Here is an 18,978-nt window from a genome sequence, read left to right as displayed (position 1 = left end):
CAAAAACTACAAAGCAGTAACAATACAAGAACAGCAGAGATGTGAAGAACAGTACAAATATTACTAAAAGACATAAAACAAAATTGGAACAAATGCAAAGATATAACATAGTTGCATAGGAAGACAAAAATAAAATGTCAGTTCTCCCAAAAGTAATAATGTAAATCAATGTAATTCTAAGTATCCCAAAAGAATCTTTTATTTCATTAGGATCATCTTGAATTTCATAGGGAAGAATAAATATCTGGAATAGCCAAGAAAACTATTTAAAAATCTAATGACAATGGGAGATGTACTGTAAAGCCACTGTAATAAAATCATTATGGTATTGACATGAAAATATATTAAAAATAATAAATCAGTGGAATAATATAGACAATCCAGAAATAGATCCCAGTGTATATGTCACAAGGGGATACATTAATTTCACGAGTAATGAACTGATTCATTTCAAAAGCATAATGGCATAGCCAGGGCTCCATGAGGAGAATGTAAAAGCGGGCGGGCCTTTATTTACACTATATACAAAGTCATCTCCAGGTGCATACAGGAGTTATCTGTATAAACAAATAAGATAAATGAAAATGTTTGAAGAAAATGTAAGAGACTGCATATGTAATCTAGGTATGGAGAAAATTTATTAACCAAGTGAGAAAAACTGAAATCTGAAAGAAAGAAAAAAACTAGACAGGGAATGAGGAAGGGAGGAAAAGAAGATTTGACAATACAATTTTTTTCATTAGGGTGAAAGGGTCGTAAACAAAATCAATAGATAGCACAGGGCTTCCCTGGTGGCGCGGTGGTTGAGAGTCCGCCTGCTGATGCAGGGAACGCGGGTTCGTGCCCCGGTCCGCGAAGATCCCACATGCTGCGGAGCGGCTGGGCCCGTGAGCCATGGCCGCTGAACCTGCGCGTCCGGAGCCTGTGCTCCGCAACGGTAGAGGCCACGGCAGTGAGAGGCCCGCGTACCGCAAAAAAAAAAAAAAAAATAGCACAGGCAAGCAGTGCTTTGGGGGGGCGGGGGGAAGTCACAACTTTGAAGATTGACAAAGTGTTATCATCTGTAATGTGAAGATTGACAAAGTATTATCATCTGCAATAACATGGGAAAAGATATAAAAATAGTTCACAGAAAAGCAAATCTGAGTGACCAGCACACACACAAAAAGATTTCAGATTCACTAGTAGTCAAGTAAATGCAAAAAAATACAAAACTAAAATGTAACAATGAGGTATCACATCCAGCAAAAGTTAAAGTGCAAGAAATGCCTACTACTGACAAGAATGTAGGGGGAAGGGAGACTCATACTACTAGGTGAAAGGTCAATTTTATAGTCCTTCTGGAAAACAATCTAGCAACACCTAATAAAATTTAACAGACTTACCCCCTTGGATGGGAGCAATTCTACCGGTAATCTATCACATAAAAATAAAGGCACCTAAAAATATCTACAGCTATGTTTTTTGCAGTACTGTCGATATGGTCACAAACTACAAGCAAAGCGGCTGTCTATCAATCTGGGGGATGCTTGAATATATTAAGATAAAATTACACCATGAAATAATTTGCATCACTTAAAACAATGGTTAGAATGATACTACATACTTGAAGAGAGTTCCTTGAAGTTTTCTTGAGAAAAAGAAAACACATAAAAGTAGGAATAATATAATGCCATTTTTAAAAAGAACTGGAAAATGGCCTTCTGTGTGTATTCATGTGCATACAGAAGTGTATCTATATGTAGCTTGTTTATAATTATAGAACATGGAGTAAAACACATTCATAAGGGGTAAGGTCTGCCTGATTTAGGGAGGAGCAAAGGAGAGAAGCAAGAAGAGGCAAACAAAGGAGAAAAACATGTTACAGCCTCCCCAGATAACGATATGATTCCATGTAAGCATTACATTCAATTATATATATACGTGTGTATATATGTGTGCGTACATATAAAGAAAAACATTTAATTTAAAAAATTAAAAAGTGAGAAAGGGAAGGAGGAAGAAAGGAGAAGATGGGAGGGGTGGAGGTAGGGAGAGACGGGGAGAGAGAAGAAATTGGCTTCAGTGATCAGCCTTTTCAGACTTACATCACATCAACTACTTCACTTACTAGTGACTCAAGACTCAACCTTGACAGCCTTCAACAATATCAGATATTTAAACAACTTGGTCCCAAATGGGAGTGCATTTTTAGTTTTTGTAATTTTTCTTTTCTTTATCCTTCCCTCCTCCACTTCTTCCTTTTTTAAAAACAAGAACAACCCATTGCCAGTGTTGAACATGGCCTACATGGCTCAGAATCTTACCTGACTACATTGAAATCTTTTAAGCTGATGTGCCTACAGACTGATATTCTAAGCTTTTTGTAGTATGTATGAAATCTCAGATAATCTATTGATGAGAGGCTTCTCCTAAAAGCAAAACTACCCAGTTCCAAGAAAAGCTTGCTTCTGCAAAACAACAACAAAAGCTTGCATGTCTTCTGAGTTATAAAAGACAAGAGGCTATGTTTCCAACACAGAAGAAACAGTTTCTGAAGCACCTTAATAAATCTCAGTAATTGTTAGCACACCACCAAGTCAAGCAGAAAACAAAGAAGGATATCAGTTTCTCAAAAGATCAAGGTCAATAAAATTGGTTCCAGCAACCATTCAACAATTTATAATGAGATCAAACTTGTCACCAAATATCTTGGGAAAGTAATTACAGTGGATGTACTTTGAGGCTTTGGGTTAGCATAAGGCGTCACCGAGGAATTAAGAATGATGACAGTATTAAAGGTCTAGAGAACAATGGTTGAGGAACACGAATACCAGGGAAGGAGGTTTTAACACAGACATCGAGTCTGCAGACTAAAATTAACTTGAATTCAGGTTAGTATCATTCAAATAATCTATGTCCATTAAAATTTTATATTCAGCCCTCATCTCATCATTCATTCAAGCTGCCTCCCTCATCTTTTCTCTGCTTTAGCAAGAGTAGAGGACTCGACTAATACTAACCCCAGCTTCTTTTTGTTGAGCCCCTCTTCTAATAGAATCACACTTCATATCATATCTCAGTTAAGCATAATTGCAAGTTTGTGAAATAGGTATTTATTTCACCATGTTAAGATGAGGGGACTGACGCTCAGAGAGGTACAGAGAATATGATCAAGGTCAAACAGCTAGTAAATGCCACAGCAGGGATTCACAGCCATGGCCAGCTTCAAAACCCGTGCTTTTTCTGCTCCACTGTCATGTGTCTCTTGTTAAGTCAAGGTTGTCCTGGAGACAGCCTAACACAGAGAACCCACCATATTCACAGCCATAATCTGGCTTGGAGTCACTGACTCGGTATTATTCGTACAAGGCCATTGTGGTTGTTAACATCTGTGGGATGGATCTGAAGACGTAACTGCCCACCCCATCAGTTCATCTTCCTTAGACACTCATCTAGTAGGAGGACACTTGGTCCATCTGCCCCTCAGTGAATGGCACCCCACCCTTTCCCCACCAGCCACTATCAATATCTCAGACTCCCAGGACTTATAGGCAAGTGACCTCAGGGAATTAGTCATGACCCAACTCCACATTATCTTTTCTTGGGGAAAAACAATACACATTTCCTCCTCCTAAGCTCAGAAAATTTCATGGGAAGAAGAATATTAAAGGCTAATGGGTAATTAAAATAAGGTTACAGAATCTTATCCCAGAGAACATGGTGGATTGTGGAGTACTCAGAGACTCTATGAGCCAGAGGTCTCCAGGCCAACATGCTCACTTTGCAGCTGAGGAAACTGGGCTCAAAGAGGTGACATTACAAAAGCTCCTCAGTGACGCAGCCCTGCCTACCTTTCCAACCCTAGCCCATGCCCCTCTGCCATCCGTCACATGCCAGTTAGAACAGAGCAGCTAAGTGCAATGGACAGACTGCATGTTTCTCTTCCTCCATTTCCTCGTTTTCAAAACAGGGATAGCTCACCTTTTGGTCCTTCAACACATCCTTACTGAGATTCAACAATACTAAGAACTTTCTAGCCAACCTCACAGGGTTTATATGAGGATTACTTCATTAGAATTGATTAACGGGGCTTAAATTCCATGTACAATTCTCAGCCTGGTGAGTGCTATATAGTAACTTCTCTGTAAGTTATTAGTATTCTTATTTCCTTATCTCACCACTACATCTTTGTACATGCTGCCCTGTCTGCTTGAAATGCCCTTCCCCAGCTTATTCATTCTTCAGGCCTCAAAATATCACCTCCTCTGTAAAGCCTTTCTTTTTTTACCAGAACAGTAACTGGTATCCTTCTCCTCCTCTGAGCTCTCTTTGTGCATACATCAATTATAGAAGTATAATAATACTTTGTCCCATATCTGTCTTCCCCCATCTCCACTAGACACTGAGTTCCTTGAAGGCAAATGGGGATGATGGTGTCTTATTCATAGCAGAAGCGCCAACATTTAGTGCAATGGCAGGGACAAAATCGATTCTCTGTACACGGATGCTGAAGAAGTGAATGGCCTACATGAACTTTTAGAGTCAGTTGGTCATAGAACCAGAGATCCCTTGTCCCCTGATCCTGCTGCTTGTGCTTGTCCCTCTACCATGCTGCTTCTCTGCATCACTGGGGAAAGGGGCCACAACATGCTAGTGTCAAGGTACCACAGGTCAGCCAATGCTCCTCAACAGGCCTACGTCAGTCTGGGTCCAATCAGGAGACAGAATCTCCACAGCAATTTAAGCAGAGGAAGTTTAACATGAAGTTTAACATAACTACACTATGACTCAAGGGTGAAACTATATAAGAGAGAGTACCCGAGGGAAGACAAACATAGGAGGTGGTCCCCTTCCCCAGGCTGGGGTCCAGATCTCAGTGGAGAAGGAAGAGTTTCAGGCCACTAGTTGGCAGACAGATTTGTGGGCGCACAATCACAGGGCAAACAGGAAGCAGCCTCTGTGACACAAGCAAGCTGTGGCTGGTGGGCATGCCCACAGGTGAGCAAGGGGGGAGGGGCACCAGTGCAGGTAAGAGGTCTGGAGTGCCTAAAGTTTACATCAGGAGAGCTTCAGGAGACAAACCAGAGACGGAGGGAGCAGGCACGCAGAGGGAGGTGGGGTGCCAGTGTGGGCAGAGGGCCTAGGGTGCAGTGTCTGTGATCATCAGTCCAGGCCAGGGATGCAGGATCGTCAGAGAACCATGCGTTCCTGATTCATGGCCGGGGCAGAGCACCAGTGACGTTCTTACACCCACACTGCTGACAGACAGGGTAGGCACCAGAACCAACACAAAAGCCCATTCCTTCTGCAAACTCCTTCCGGTGCCCTCTATGAGAAAGCTTAATATGCTCACTATAAAGGAAAAATGTTTAAAGTTGGCCTGTCCTTTATGACAGAGTAGATATTGAAAGATGAATTTGGAGCTGACGGGCAATAAATTGATAACTGGCACAAAGCCTAAATGGAAATTTCAGAGTGCAATAACTGCTTATGCTAATTTTTTGAAGTCCAGGAAATTGCCAGTCAAAAGTGAACAACAGGTTGGAGCTGAGGAATAATGAGATAATACAGATAAAGGTGTAGCACAAAATATACTTTCAACTAATATTTTTACCTAATTCCCTTAATATTATTATAAAAGTTTGCTATACGAGTTATCTATTGCTGTGTTTCAAACTATGCCAAAAATTAGCAGCTTAAAACAACATGTACTTATTTGCTCACAGTTTCTGTGCATCAGGAATCTGGGCCCAGCCTGACATGGTCCTCTGTGTCAGAGTCTCTCACAAGGCTTCAATCGAGGTGTCATCTTGGGCTGCGGTCTCATCTGAAGGCTCAACTGGGGAAGGTTTGCTTCCAAACTCACTGTGGTGGTTGTTGGCAGGACTTGTTCCTCAACAACTGTTGGACTGAGGGCCTCAGCTTTTTAAAGGTGATGGGCTTGAGGCTACCCTCAGCTGCTCCCCACATGGGCCTCTCCAGCTTGTTTCGTCAGAGCAAGCCCATGAGAGGAGCCAAAGAGAGTGCAAGCAAGACAGAAGTCACAATCTATTATAACCTCATTTTGGAAGTGATGTTCCCCACCTTTGCCATTTTCTGCTCCTTAGGAGCAAGTATCAAGTCCAGTTCACACCTAAAGGGAGGAGCTCCCACAAGGACAGGAATACCAGGAGGTGGGGTAATTGCAAGCTCTGTCAGAAGTTGTCTGCCACATTGCCTTTTGCTTTTCATCTCTCACTGTTTTCCCTTGAGAATGTAAAATTAATACATGAAATTATATTGTTTAAAATCCCTATTAGAAATCTAACTGCATTACTCTGGTGGGATAACATATTTAAAAGATCTTTGGTAATGCAGGAAATGAACACAAAATTTAAAAAAAAAATGCGCTGGCTACCAATCACAAAATCTCCCTCAATTTAGACAAATTCAGCCATTTGAAACCAATTTTGAAATGTTTCAAGATTAATCCCTAAATTAATACATTGTGCAGTCATACACACTTGTAAATTCTTTCTCAAAAGTTTAATTCGACATTCTAATTTTATATTTATTGTATTCATAGCTACCCCCAAATAACTGACTACAAAGCACAATTATCATAGTGAAAGAGTATTTGTTAAGCATTCAGTTTTGCCCACCAGTGTCCATATACACATGTAAGGGTCTTACATTCTAACAGTTTACATTCTAGAAGATTTGACCCTGATGTGACTAAACATAGCTATGGCAGCGGTAACAGAATCTTATATTGCCCTTTCTTAGATATTCACAGCACCCTTGCAGGACCAAGACATCCTGCACTGATAGGACTTCCTCTGAAATGGGAAAGTTAAATGATAAATATATAAACAAGGGAAATCAACATGGTTATGTAATAACCGACAGAGGTTAGCTTATATAGAGTGGTCAAGAAAGGCCTTTTTGAGAAGGTGATCTTTAACCAAAGATGTAAAGAATGAGAATGAATTAGACTTCCAAAGAGCTGGAGAAAGTGTTCCTGGCAGAAAAAAGTGTAAGTACAAAGACCCTCTGTGGCAAAGGGTATCTGCTTGGAAGCAGATTCTTTCCTAGCTGACCCTCCAGATGAGAGCCCAGCCCTGACCCACACCTTGACTGCTGTTTCATGAGAGACCCTGAAGCACAAGACCCAGCTAAGCCATGCCAGAAACTATGCATAATAAATATGTATTATTTTAAGCTACCAAGTTTGTAGTAATTTGTTACCCAGAAATAGATAACTAATGTAGGGCCTGTCTGCATAATGCCATCATTGCAGTGACACTCAGTCCCCTGAAGGGAGAGAGAGTTCCTTCACGTCTCAGGTCACCTACTGGTGGCAAATAACTTGAGAACTCACATACTCCTCTTGTGGTACCATAAATGTCTATTGAAGCCCCAGCCAGGTAAAGGCATTGATCTTGATCTCCTTAGGCCAAAGGCATTTCAAAAAAGGAATCAGGGGGCTTCCCTGGTGGCGCAGTGGTTGATAATCTGCATGCCAATGCAGGGGACACGGGTTCGAGCCCTGGTCTGGGAAGATCCCACATGCCGCGGAGCAACTGGGCCCATGAGCCACAACTACTGAGCCTGCGCATCTGGAGCCTGTGCTCCACAGCAGGAGAGGCCGCAACAGTGAGAGGCCCACGCACCCCGACGAAGGGTGGCCCCTGCTCGCCGCAACCAGAGAAAGCCCTCGCACAGAAACGAAGACCCAACGCAGCTAAATAAGTAAATAAAACGAATTTATAAAAAAAAAAGAAAAAAGGAATCAGCAATATCCTAGATGACATTTCAGGTGCCACCAGTTTTGATACACAACATCTGGGATAGCCAGGGCTATAACAACTGAATTCAGTGGCAATAATCCACCTGAAGTGTCCAGCCTCCATTAGCCTTTTCAATGGCCACACTGAACTGTTACAAAGAATTACATCTTTCAATTACTCTGTTGTCTTAAAGTCCTTAATCATGGCTTTGAAGATGTTTATTTCTAGATAGTACTTCTATATCGCTTTTGTTGCATAACATGGATGGAACTGGAAGCCTGGTTAGTGCCTCCATCCCATGTTATCCTTCTACAAGCAATTCCCCTCCATTGGGAGAACCCTCTTATGCTTAATAAGCATTATCAGCAATGAGAGCAACAATGGTGCCTCACAGGGGCGAGACAGCCCCATCCAGTTAGTGACAGTGTTATTAAATGACAGTCACTTCCCTTCCACATTTCACTCCTATTGTCAAATCCAGCCAATTGAATGAGGGGCACTCACCCCACAAAAGAACCTGAGAAGATAGACAAAAGAGCCATCAAAGTTTGTAGCCCCAGCCCTTCCATTCTATCCCATTGTACCCTCAATGGAGTATAAGGTCTTCAGTTCCTTCTAGGGTCAGAGAGTTCCTTCTACGGTCGGTTCCTTCTTGGTCTCACCCTTAGCCTACCTTTTCCTTATAGGCTGTTAAAGCAGGACACAGGAATGCAGGGTCAGGCAGCTCCCTGATCAGTTCTCTCCAGTAGCTGGAGGTCAAGTACCACGGAGGAATCTGGCTCTAAAGAGGCACTTTCTGTTTCAGTTAGGTGGACAGCTGCCTCCTGGAACCCACTTCCCCCAGTTGCCATATGGGCCCAATTTCTCCAAAGCTCACCCCCTCTGTCTCTCCTTGGGAAGCTCCTGTTAATCCATCAGCATATTGCCTTATTGCTGGGTTCCTTTGAAGGGGGGTTGGTTTTAGTCCCATTCTTGGGTTTTGATTCAGATTACAGAGCCAGTGCTTCGTTTGGAGGGTGGGAAGGTCAGTCGTTGTCCTGGGCAGAGATCACAGCCTCCAGCATGGGGACTCCAATACCAGCAACAAAACCAGTGGAGTTCTCCACACTGAGGGGCCGAGTTTGAGAACTCATCAGCCATTCTGTAGGAACGGGGCTCGTTATTCGAGGTGCCTTTTTTTTCCGTTGTGCAGCTAGTCAGGGAAACCTGTAGGTCTCGTGCTTTGAAGAGCTTACTCCATGGCATTTCCACGGATTTATCAGCCTGGAGGAGGTCTCCCTGTGTTGGCCATGATGTAGTCACTGAAACAGAAATCCGAAGCCTTTCTGTGGAGCATGATTCTGTTCCAACTAAATCATTTGCATAATGGCTCAAGGCACTGGCCACGTGTGAGACAGCCTAGTTACTGCCAGTCACCCTCTTACAATAGAACCTTTCCTTTTCTCTTGTCAGACACACTGGCTGAGTTTCTAAGAGTTTCCTGCTAAGAAATATCTCCTTTACCTTCTCTCAAAAACTCAATAATTTCTTTCTTAGTTCCTCTTTCACCATTGATACCTTTTCATTTACAGCTAAAAGAAACCCACTGGAACTTTTTATTCCGCCTGGCAATCCCCTTACCCAAAATGCGTTGTAAGCATGACCCTGCCACTTACCAGCTGTGGGATATGGGGCAAAGATATTTCATCTCTTGTAGTTTGAACTTCCTCACCTCGGTAATAAGGATATTGACGCCATCCTTGCAAAGATGTCGAGAGAGGTATAGCGAATGTATGCATTAAGCTCTAACCACAAGTTCATTAGGTGTATTTTCTATTTTCTATATATTTTTTTTGGTCACACGGCTTGCGGGATCTTAGTACCCCGACCAGGGATCAAACCTGGGCCCCCCTGCAATGGAAGTGCAGAGTCCTAACCACTGGACCGCCAGAGAAGTCCCCTATTTTCCATACTTTTGCAGGTGAAGAATGCGGCCTGCTAGATCAGTAAACAAAGGATGTTGCGGCCATCAAGCCATCAGCCATTGTAGCTCCCCTGACTGTGCACCCTGAAGGGATTCAGGATGGGTAGAAAGAGGATATTGGCCCTAGATGGTTAAGGTGCATATCAAAGGAATGATTTCAGTGAGCCCAGACTCTTGCATCTTCCCATACAGAGAAAAGCGCTAACTCATTAACTTGAGATGCCTGGGTTTCTTTAATAAACAGTCATCTTTTGATGTTTCGATTGCCTAGTTTTTTTCTGCCAAAACTCCTGCATATCCTGGCTCCTCCCTGACCTCTTTGGAGGAGTCCCTCAGAGCCATCTGAGAGGATGTCTTCCAGAAAGTCTGCTGAATAAAACGTAATTTTCAACTTTTAGGTCGTACATTTTTTTTCATTCGACACTATCAACTTTCTGCCAAGTTTTCAGCCACAGGTAACTTGGGTCACCTCTTCTCCAACCTCCAATGACAATTTTCTCTCTGTCCTTCCAGGTCTCACTAACAATCCCCTTGAGTCTCTTCCATGTTCTACCCGTCCCAAAGCCAAATCCATAGGTCATAAGTTTTTGTGACAGACTGTAATCAGGAGGGGAATGAGACTGAAATTATTTCGAGGTTTCCCTTGGACATTGGGATGGATTGGACTTTCTCTGCGTGTAGTGTCTTGTGGTCTCTCCAGGGTGGCCAGATTTTTTATATGGCAACTTAGGGCTCCCCAGAATGAAGCTTCCAGACCTTAATGCTTAGATCCACATAGGCAAGTGTCACTTGAGCTGCCTTCTGTTGGTGAAGCAGTCACAGGACAGGACAGATTCCAGGGGAAGATAAACTCTAACTCCCAATCAGAGGCATAACAAAGGAACTGTGGCCATTTTTTTTCATCCCAAATAGGCTTATTGAAGAGGTACTTTCGGAAGTATCTCCTCCCAGGTATATAACTTGGCATCTTGACTTGACTGGCAAAAGTTTTGGCCGTGGTGATCTGGGAGAATCATCTGACCTCTTTGCTGAGCTCCGGGCTCTTGCCAGAGCAATGCATTTCATTAAGAACAGATTTTGCTACTGCTATTTTATGCAGACACATTTTCACTGACTCATTTCCTGGGATAACAATCTTAGCTATCAAGAAAAAGAGCCCTTTAATTTGTTCTTGGCATCGGGGGGTGGGGAGGTCGGTTTAAAACAGATTCAAAACAGAAGATAAAACAACACATCTCTTGTTGCTGATAAAAAGCAAAGTGTCAAAAGAAACAAAGCTGAAACCAAGCACACTTCCAGCTTGTTGCTGAAAGGAACTAAAGGAGACGGACAGCACTGAATTTTTGTAGGAGATATTTCTGACATGTATTTCACTCACCTGGATACATCACCTTATCACATTCATGCAGTACCATGTTCCAGAAACATCTTCTAAATAAGTGAACTCTGCCAGTAGCATTTATATCTTTATGGAACAATCAAGTTGATCTGTGGTTCTTGCCATCTAAATGTTTCCCAAGAAGCAAAAGAAAATGTTTGATTATACCTCATTAAACAAAATGACATAAAATTAGATGCTTGGGAAGATTATCAAACTTGGGCAAAAATCATGGATTCATTCATTCATTCAAAAATTTGCATTGACGAGACGCTGCCACAGGACAAATGCTACTTACAATTTCAAAAGAAGGCATCATAAAAAGCAGTGTGGGCGAAGTGCCTTTAAAGAGGGGTCACTCATAAGAGGGGGTGACACTTAAAATTGCGAAACCACCCACTATCTCTGATGCAGCAGCTCAGCTTACCTGCTCTTCCCTGCTCCATGCCGGCCACACAAAACTCACACCATTGGTAGTAGAAACTACCTATACAGTTGATTGGAGAATGCCAAATTTTCAGGCTGAGTTTCCTATAACTGTGCTCTTCCTAATAGAGTGCCTGGATGTCACCACTGGATTCACCTTGGAGGTAAGCCACTAAAGGACCACTGGACACATGGCAGCAGGCTTTGGTATTAGGCCACAATCAAGATTGTCCATCCAAATAGCTAGCTGAGAGACAGCACAGGTAAAATTAGATACAGAAGTCTAGAGAATGATGTCATGCCACAGAAGAAAAACCTGTGTAAAAAGCATTACTACTTTTATTTGACAAAGTAGCAAGGCTATGAGAATGGAGAAAGCAATCTCCATTCTCTAAAAATTCCGTTACCTCTTATTGAACACCTATATCTGCCTGTCATCAGATGAGCTTTCGCATAAATTCACTCTGCCCCTCACAATAATCTTGCAAAATGGCATCAATATTCCCACGTTTATGGTGAAGGAACTCAGGCTAAAGGAGGTTAAATATGTTGTCCACGTCAGGTAAAGGTTGAGTCATGATTTTACCCAGTTCTGCCTGACATCAGAACCCTTCTGGTTCTAGTATACAAGCTACCCCAAGCAGAGAGGATTCCAGCTGGGTGACCACAGAGGAACACCATCTAAAGCAGACCCAGGGGTACATGAAAGGCTTCAGGGAGACACTGATGCTGTGATTCAATCTGGGAAGGTCAGTAGATTTATTCATTTGTTTGTTTTCTAATTTTTATTTTATCTTGGAGTAGAGTTGATTAACAATGTTGTGTTAGTTTCAGGTGTACATCAAAGTGATTCAGTTATACATATACATGTATCTATTCTTTTTCAAATTCTTTTCCCATTTAGGTTGTTACAGAATATTGAGTATAGTGCCCTGTGCTATACAGTAGGTCCTTGTTGGTTATCTATTTTAATGCTCTTTTTTCTTTACTAAATTTATTTTGGCTGCGTTGGGTCTTCGTTGCTGCATGCCGGCTTTCTCTAGTTGCAGCGAGCGGGGGCTGCTCTTCATTGCGGTGTGCCGGCTTCTCATTGCGGTGGCTTCTCTTGTTGCGGAGCACGGGCTCTAGGTGCGTGGGCTTCAGTAGTTGTAGCATGCGGGCTCAGTAGTTGTGGCTCACGGGCTCTAGAGCGCAGGCTCAGTAGTTGTGGTGCACAGGCTTAGTTGCTCCACGGCATGTGGGATCTTCACGGACCAGGGCTGGAACCCGTGTCCCCTGCATTGGCAGGCGGATTCTTAACCACTGCACCACCAGGGAAGCCTGTTTTAAATATAGCGGTGTGTACATGTCAATCCCAAAATCCCAATCCCTCACCCCACCCTTCCCCTTTCATCTGCATTTAAATTATGTTCTTAATTACAAGTATAAGCTCTCGGTAGATAGTTCAAACCAAAGAAAGTTATAAGACAAAAAGCAAAGCCTCTCCTCTTTCCTCCTCCACACCCAGAAAGGCTAGCACCATGTTCAGAAGTAGCCATTGTTATGAATGTCCTACGTATATTTCAAAGAACTTCAGCTATAAAATCCTTTTTAAATTGCTTAAATTATGTATTAAAATTATATGTGAATCTTTTCTTTCAATTAAAACTCATGGTACAAATCATATGTGCCGTGAGTTTTTTTAATTTAAGAAAATTCATCACCATCTTCTCACATCAGCATTAATGGCTACCCAGTGTTTCATTGTTAGGAATTTACTCTTTACACCATTTACTCTTTAGACCAGCAGACTTGTTTCTATGGTTTAATTTGCTATTACAAACAGCACTGCAAGGAGTATCCCCACATCCCCACACCCTTTTTTAGGCACTTATGCACAAAAGGAGAAATTCCCAGAGGAGGAATTCCAACTTGTGTTGAAAAAAATGAAGACGATGGCTGAAGTGGGGAGGGTGGGCTAGGAGTGGGGAGAGCTCGGAAGCTGAGGGTCCAGTTAGGGGGCACAGGGCCAGCAGGTCGCAGGGCCTGGAGAGCAGGAGTAAATCACACACATGGGCGTGACCTAAAGACGATTGTGGAGAAAGGCCCGAAACAAACTTTTTCCACCTCCCTCCCCGTCACCCATCCATCCACACACTGCACATGCCACCCGCGCATGCACACGGCGTGTCTTGTCTAGGTCAACCGTGCCTGTGAATTTCAAGACTTTCAGGTCTCATATCATACAAGCAAAAATCCCTGTAAGACTTTGAGGCCCAGTAGAAGTTTCCGGGAAGCCAGACAAAAGCACAAGTTAGGACAGCGGCTCGTAGAACAGCTGATCCCGATGACCCGGATTTACACTAATGGAGTAGATTCATTTCTAAAATTACCACTGTAAGATCACCGTGACTTTTCTTATACCAATTACCTTTGCAGGAGTAGATTCATTTCTAAAATTACCACTGCAAAATCACCGTGACTCTTCTTATACCAATTACCTTTACAGGAGTTTGGGGAATGATAAAGAATGGAAGGGGGCCAGATGATAGAAAAAAATAAACTCATTTTTTGTAATCCTCCGAAGTGAATATGCATCCTCCAGTATAATCAAACTTTTCCTGTCTGTTGACAATTGAGAAAATCTAAGTCAAAATATTATAGTTTAAAGAAAAACCTCAACCAGGGCAATGGAAAATGTAATCAAACCTCAATAGCTCCCTCTTCTGTCGTTTTATGTAATTAAAAAACTTTTTTGTTTTATTTTGTAATTGCTCAGTTACGAACCACATTAAGCTGGGCAGTACAGAAGCCAGTTGATAAGATCCTTACTCCTTTATCTGAAATTGGAAGCGTCACCCCTGTATCACAAATATGGATTCTCTTATGGTGGAACATTCTTCTATATGGTAGAGGTATTAGGGTAACTTAAAGACGTAGCTACATTTCTGAAGTGAAAAGTGATATATATGTTTCGATAATAAGGAAACATCAATCTCTAAAAATCAGACTCATTTTTTAAAACAAAACTTTTAACACTTCACTTGTCTAGACAGCGTTGGCCCTGTGAAAGCTGAAAAGCCCACCCATGGCTTTGGAAAGGGTGTGGAAGATCTACAGTTTGAATGCAGAGAAGGAGACAAACACCAGGCCAATTAGGGAAAAAACAGGTTCTTCTACTCGAGGAGCCAGCACTGCAGGAGAGCGGAGAGCAGGGAGCCAGTGCTGACACACCCCGGAGGCTTCAGCAGGCCCCGCAGCGCGCATTCTCACTGAAGCCTCCAAACAAGTCTGAGCGAGGATTTTTCTCACTTTACAAACAAGAAAACAGAGGCGTTTAATTGTTTGGTTGGTCAACAGCTATGGAGAAGGTTTGGGCACAGACTTAGAAGCATTTGGCTTTGAAGCTGGAGCTAGAAAATCTGGGCTTGGAAGTCCTCCTGTCATTAACTGGGACCCTGGGAAAGTCATAGCATCCCAGCCTGTTTCTTCCTCTATAAACTGAAAGATGTGAGTCAATGGCCTCCCCGGTGCTTCCCAGCACTCTTAACCATCGCAGGGCCAGTCACACTCTATTCCCCCACTTTATCTGACCCAGACAAAATCCAGTGTAAATGACAATCAAAGGCAATTTTGGAAAAAAAGAAAGAAAGGAGGGAGGGAGGGAGGGAGGGAAGCTGGCGGATTTCAAAAGAGCAGGCAAATAGAATACTTGAGATGGAATGGAGATATGGTCAGGCAGTCAGCAGGTCCTTGGTAAGGAAAATGAAAGTCACATGGCTTTTTCTCAAACAATAATTAGCAGCAGCAACTTTTCCCTGCTCTTTGCATCACCAATTCATAGACTGACTTCTGGATCTCAAGCAACGAAGGCCGCCATCGCAGATCGATAGCAAAGGCTCCATCCATCCCAATCCAGGAGCAGATGGGAGGCGTCAATGACTCATTAAACCGGTAGCTATGGAGCAGCTTCCGTGCCAGACAAAGTCCCTTCCCTCCGAATCTCACAGTTTACAAAGCCATACGTGAGGGGCTTCCCTGGTGGCGCAGTGGTTAAGAATCTGCCTGTCAATGCAGGGGACACGGGTTCAAGCCCTGGTCCGGGAAGATCCCACATGCCGCGAAGCAACTAAGTCCGTGTGCCACAACTACTGAGCCTGCGCTCTAGAGCCCATGAGCCACAACTACTGAGCCCTCGTGCCACAACTACTGAAGCCCGTGCACCTAGAGCCCGTGCTCCGCAACAAGAGAAGCCACTGCAATGAGAAGCCCGCGCACCGCAACGAAGAGTAGCCCCCGCTCGCCGCAACTAGAGAAAACCCACGCGCAGCAACGAAGACCCAACACAGCCAAAAATAAATAAATTATTGCCTTAAAAAATTTTTTTTTAATTTCAAAAAGAAAAAAGCGATACACGAACACTTCTGGATGAGTGCTAGGAAGAAGGTAGAGGGTAAGAGAATGGAGTGGCAGAGTAACTGATTCAGCTGTGGTGACCAGGGACGTCCTCTCTGAGGAAGTAAACCTAGCGGAGCCCCGTAGAAGAGAGCAAATATCTGATCCGGGCAGAGGACGGAAGAACTCGGAAGTGGGAATGAAACTGAAGTTTGTGGGAAGAAAGCAAGCCAGTGCGGCTGGAGGACGGGGCCAGGGCAGAAAGAAGGAGCTGGGATCTGAGGCCGGAGGGCAGTCCGGGCTGGTTAAGGACATGAGCAGGACGGCCGACCTGGACGGGAGAGAAACACAGCTGAGCAAAGTGGGGCAGGGGAACCCCTGCTCGCTTGCCGTTGTCCCTGCGTTTGTTACCACCGCCTCTGCTTGCAGCTTGGTAAGTTAGAGCGGCGGTACGGAAAGAAGAGCAGAGGAAAAAGGAAGACAGAGGATGCTGAGCCGGGTCAGGTCAGGCAAGGAGGACCAAGGATAAAAGCAAACATTCCCCTGCAGATATCCCCACACAAACCCCTTACAAATACAAATCAAAACTAATTTGAGCGTTAAACCACTCATGTTCTTATTTCTGTAGGCAATAAAGCAGCGGATAGGGTAAGGAAATGATACGAAGTTACAGGAAAAAAGTTCAGTGTTAACTAAAAGCTATGAATCAATAGATCCCTTGTAATGAAGATGTTAACCGAGATGCGTGTTGGACTTTCTGTTAGTAGATCATGAAGGAAAAAGATTGGTGTGTGTCTGTAGGAAGGTGGGGGGCTGTGTACCCGTGAATGGTGGAGAGTTTCCCAACGGGACCCAAAAGATCTTAGGACAGCCATTCACACAGGGGACCGCGAACACCACGCAGCACACCAACAGTGTCCCCAGAGCCGTGGTTCCCAGAGGGCGTCTGCAGTGACAAGTTCATACTCAGATTCATACCAGGACTTTTCACTCATTCTCTCCTGAGTGTACAGTCCAGTTCTCCAGAGGATTACATATACAAGAAAGATGAAAATCCAGCTGCTATTAAATCGAACAATAAGCGCTTCAAACTTCTTCAGTTTTAGTTTCCAGTATGGTAAATATGGATAAAACCCACATGAACAAAAGCTCTTTGGTTACTCAATCATTTCAGGGTAACAGGGTCCTGAGACTAAAAAGTTTGGGAACTGCTGCCCAAGCTGTTAATAAATTTGAGATTATTAATATTATATATTATTGTATTATAAACATGATGGAAATGTTACAAGTATGATATTGATTGGTGATAATTTTATTATTAATAAATTAGGGGAGTTACATTAAGACTAGATACCAGGACAATAGATCCAAGCATCAAAACCATCCAGGAACCACTGTGAGGCAGTAATCTGTCTAGCATTGGGCCTGTGCAACACTCCTGAATGATGTAAAAATAGATCTACAATGATGAAACACTGGAGGCTTTCCTTTAAAACAGTGAAAGTTGCGCCTTCATTGTGGATGGATGTTTCCTCACCAAACTAAACACAGGAACTGAAGGGGAAGAAGAGGCTGTGTCTATATGTGAAAGAAACTCAGCATTAATGTCTTTTTTTATATCTGAACCTTTGTCAGAAAGCTGTTTAAAATGTCTTCTGTGAAATCTCTTTTTAATCTGGTTGAAAATAAATACAGATGCAAATACCTAGTTTATTTCTACACACACACACACTCACATACACACATATGCTACTGATATTCATTCCTTTGGCTTTTCATTTGGTTTTAACACATGACCTTTCAACTACTGCCTGGAAAGCTGAAGAAATTTGAAAAAAAAAATTAAAAAAAAAAAGTTAGAACAAAAACAAAGAAACATGCCAAGGCTACATAACTCTAAGACAGGTACTGAATATCTAAGTTCCTCTTTCTCAGGCCTTTTTTCCCCTTATTAAAGGAGTAATGGCAGGGGTCGTGGGGAGGACCATCAATTTACATAAGCTCTGTGCCTTTCCAAAAGAGGAATGGTTTCACTCAAGACTTGACATCGTTTCAGTTGGCTTTAAATTTAGATACAAGAAATTATTAGTGGGTACATTTCATACAGAAAACATTGCTCATAGTTTAGATACTTGAAATAAATATGTAAGTGCTGGCACATTGTAGTTTCCAAGTGGTATGAATACTTCTTTCTCTTTATTACATTTATTTGCAAAGATATCCTAGCAGCTTATTACACATGGACACATGCAGTCATGTTAAGCTGTTTAATGCAGAAGGAAAAAAGTTTTGGGACTTTAAAAAGGATAATTTAGGTTAAAACTTTAAAATAAAGTGTTAAATAATGAAAGATGTCAGTTAACGAGTAGATTCATAAGTGATACAAACAAACTTTGCACATTTTAATTTAAAACACAAATACTTCAGGATTCCCTGGAGGTCCAGTGGTCAGGACTCTGCGCTTTCACTGCCGACAGCCCGGGGTTCGATCCTGGTTGGGGAATTAGTATCCCACAAGGATTTGATTTAGGTCCAAGACTTCTCTGAATAAGAATCATGTCTTTCTTCTGTGAACCATACCTCACCTCTAAGGCACCATCTAACATTTCCCACTGGAGTAAGAAATGAAAATACACTTGCAAACTGCACGAAAACTTCTACATTTTAATGATTTTCCTGCCAAGTTTTTACTGTTTTCTGATCTATACCTAATTAGACAACTCACTTTTGTCAGGTATTTCCAAAGAAGTCAATTTAGTTTTCATAGCAACAACTATCAATCACATTTTATCAGTTTACATATTTAAATCTCATAATAAAAGAAATAAGTACAACTGGAATAAACAAGCTTAGAAGGAACCACAGATGACACTGGTAAGCATACATACATGGGCAAACTAGAAAACAGCTCTGAGATGAAGTACTAACTGTGCTGTAAGCACTGGGTGCTTTACAGAGGAAACAGTCAGTGACTGCCGCAAAAGCCAAGCAGAACAAGCTTAACATACTGGAGCTTTAATATCAGCACGCAAACATATGTTGAAGCTTTATTTGTAAACTTTTTACCTCGAAATATAATCTTGAAT

At 42.5% G+C, this 18,978-nt stretch overlaps 1 protein-coding gene across 17 annotated transcripts in view; it reads right to left on the bottom strand.

The window, feature by feature from the left end:
- Nucleotides 1-12,297: 12,297 nt before the first annotated feature.
- Nucleotides 12,298-18,978, bottom strand: part of YTHDF3 (YTH N6-methyladenosine RNA binding protein F3) — a 44,210-nt gene continuing 37,529 nt past the window's right edge. For 8 of the 17 annotated variants that reach the window (XM_073794440.1, XM_073794439.1, XM_073794433.1 and 5 more), the window contains one exon: nt 12,302-12,838. In XM_073794440.1, coding sequence (XP_073650541.1) covers nt 12,716-12,838 — 123 coding nt within the window. In that variant the 3' untranslated portion in view covers nt 12,302-12,715. Of the gene's footprint in view, nt 12,839-18,978 lie in introns of all 17 variants that reach the window. The other 9 variants (XM_073794425.1, XM_073794424.1, XM_073794427.1 and 6 more) reach the window with 4 other exon arrangements.

Source organism: Tursiops truncatus, chromosome 17 (genome assembly GCF_011762595.2).
Source record: "Tursiops truncatus isolate mTurTru1 chromosome 17, mTurTru1.mat.Y, whole genome shotgun sequence".
NCBI classification, from domain to species: domain Eukaryota; kingdom Metazoa; phylum Chordata; class Mammalia; order Artiodactyla; family Delphinidae; genus Tursiops; species Tursiops truncatus.
The sequence above is the reverse complement of the archived record's forward strand: the minus strand, read 5'-3'. Positions and strand labels throughout refer to the sequence as shown.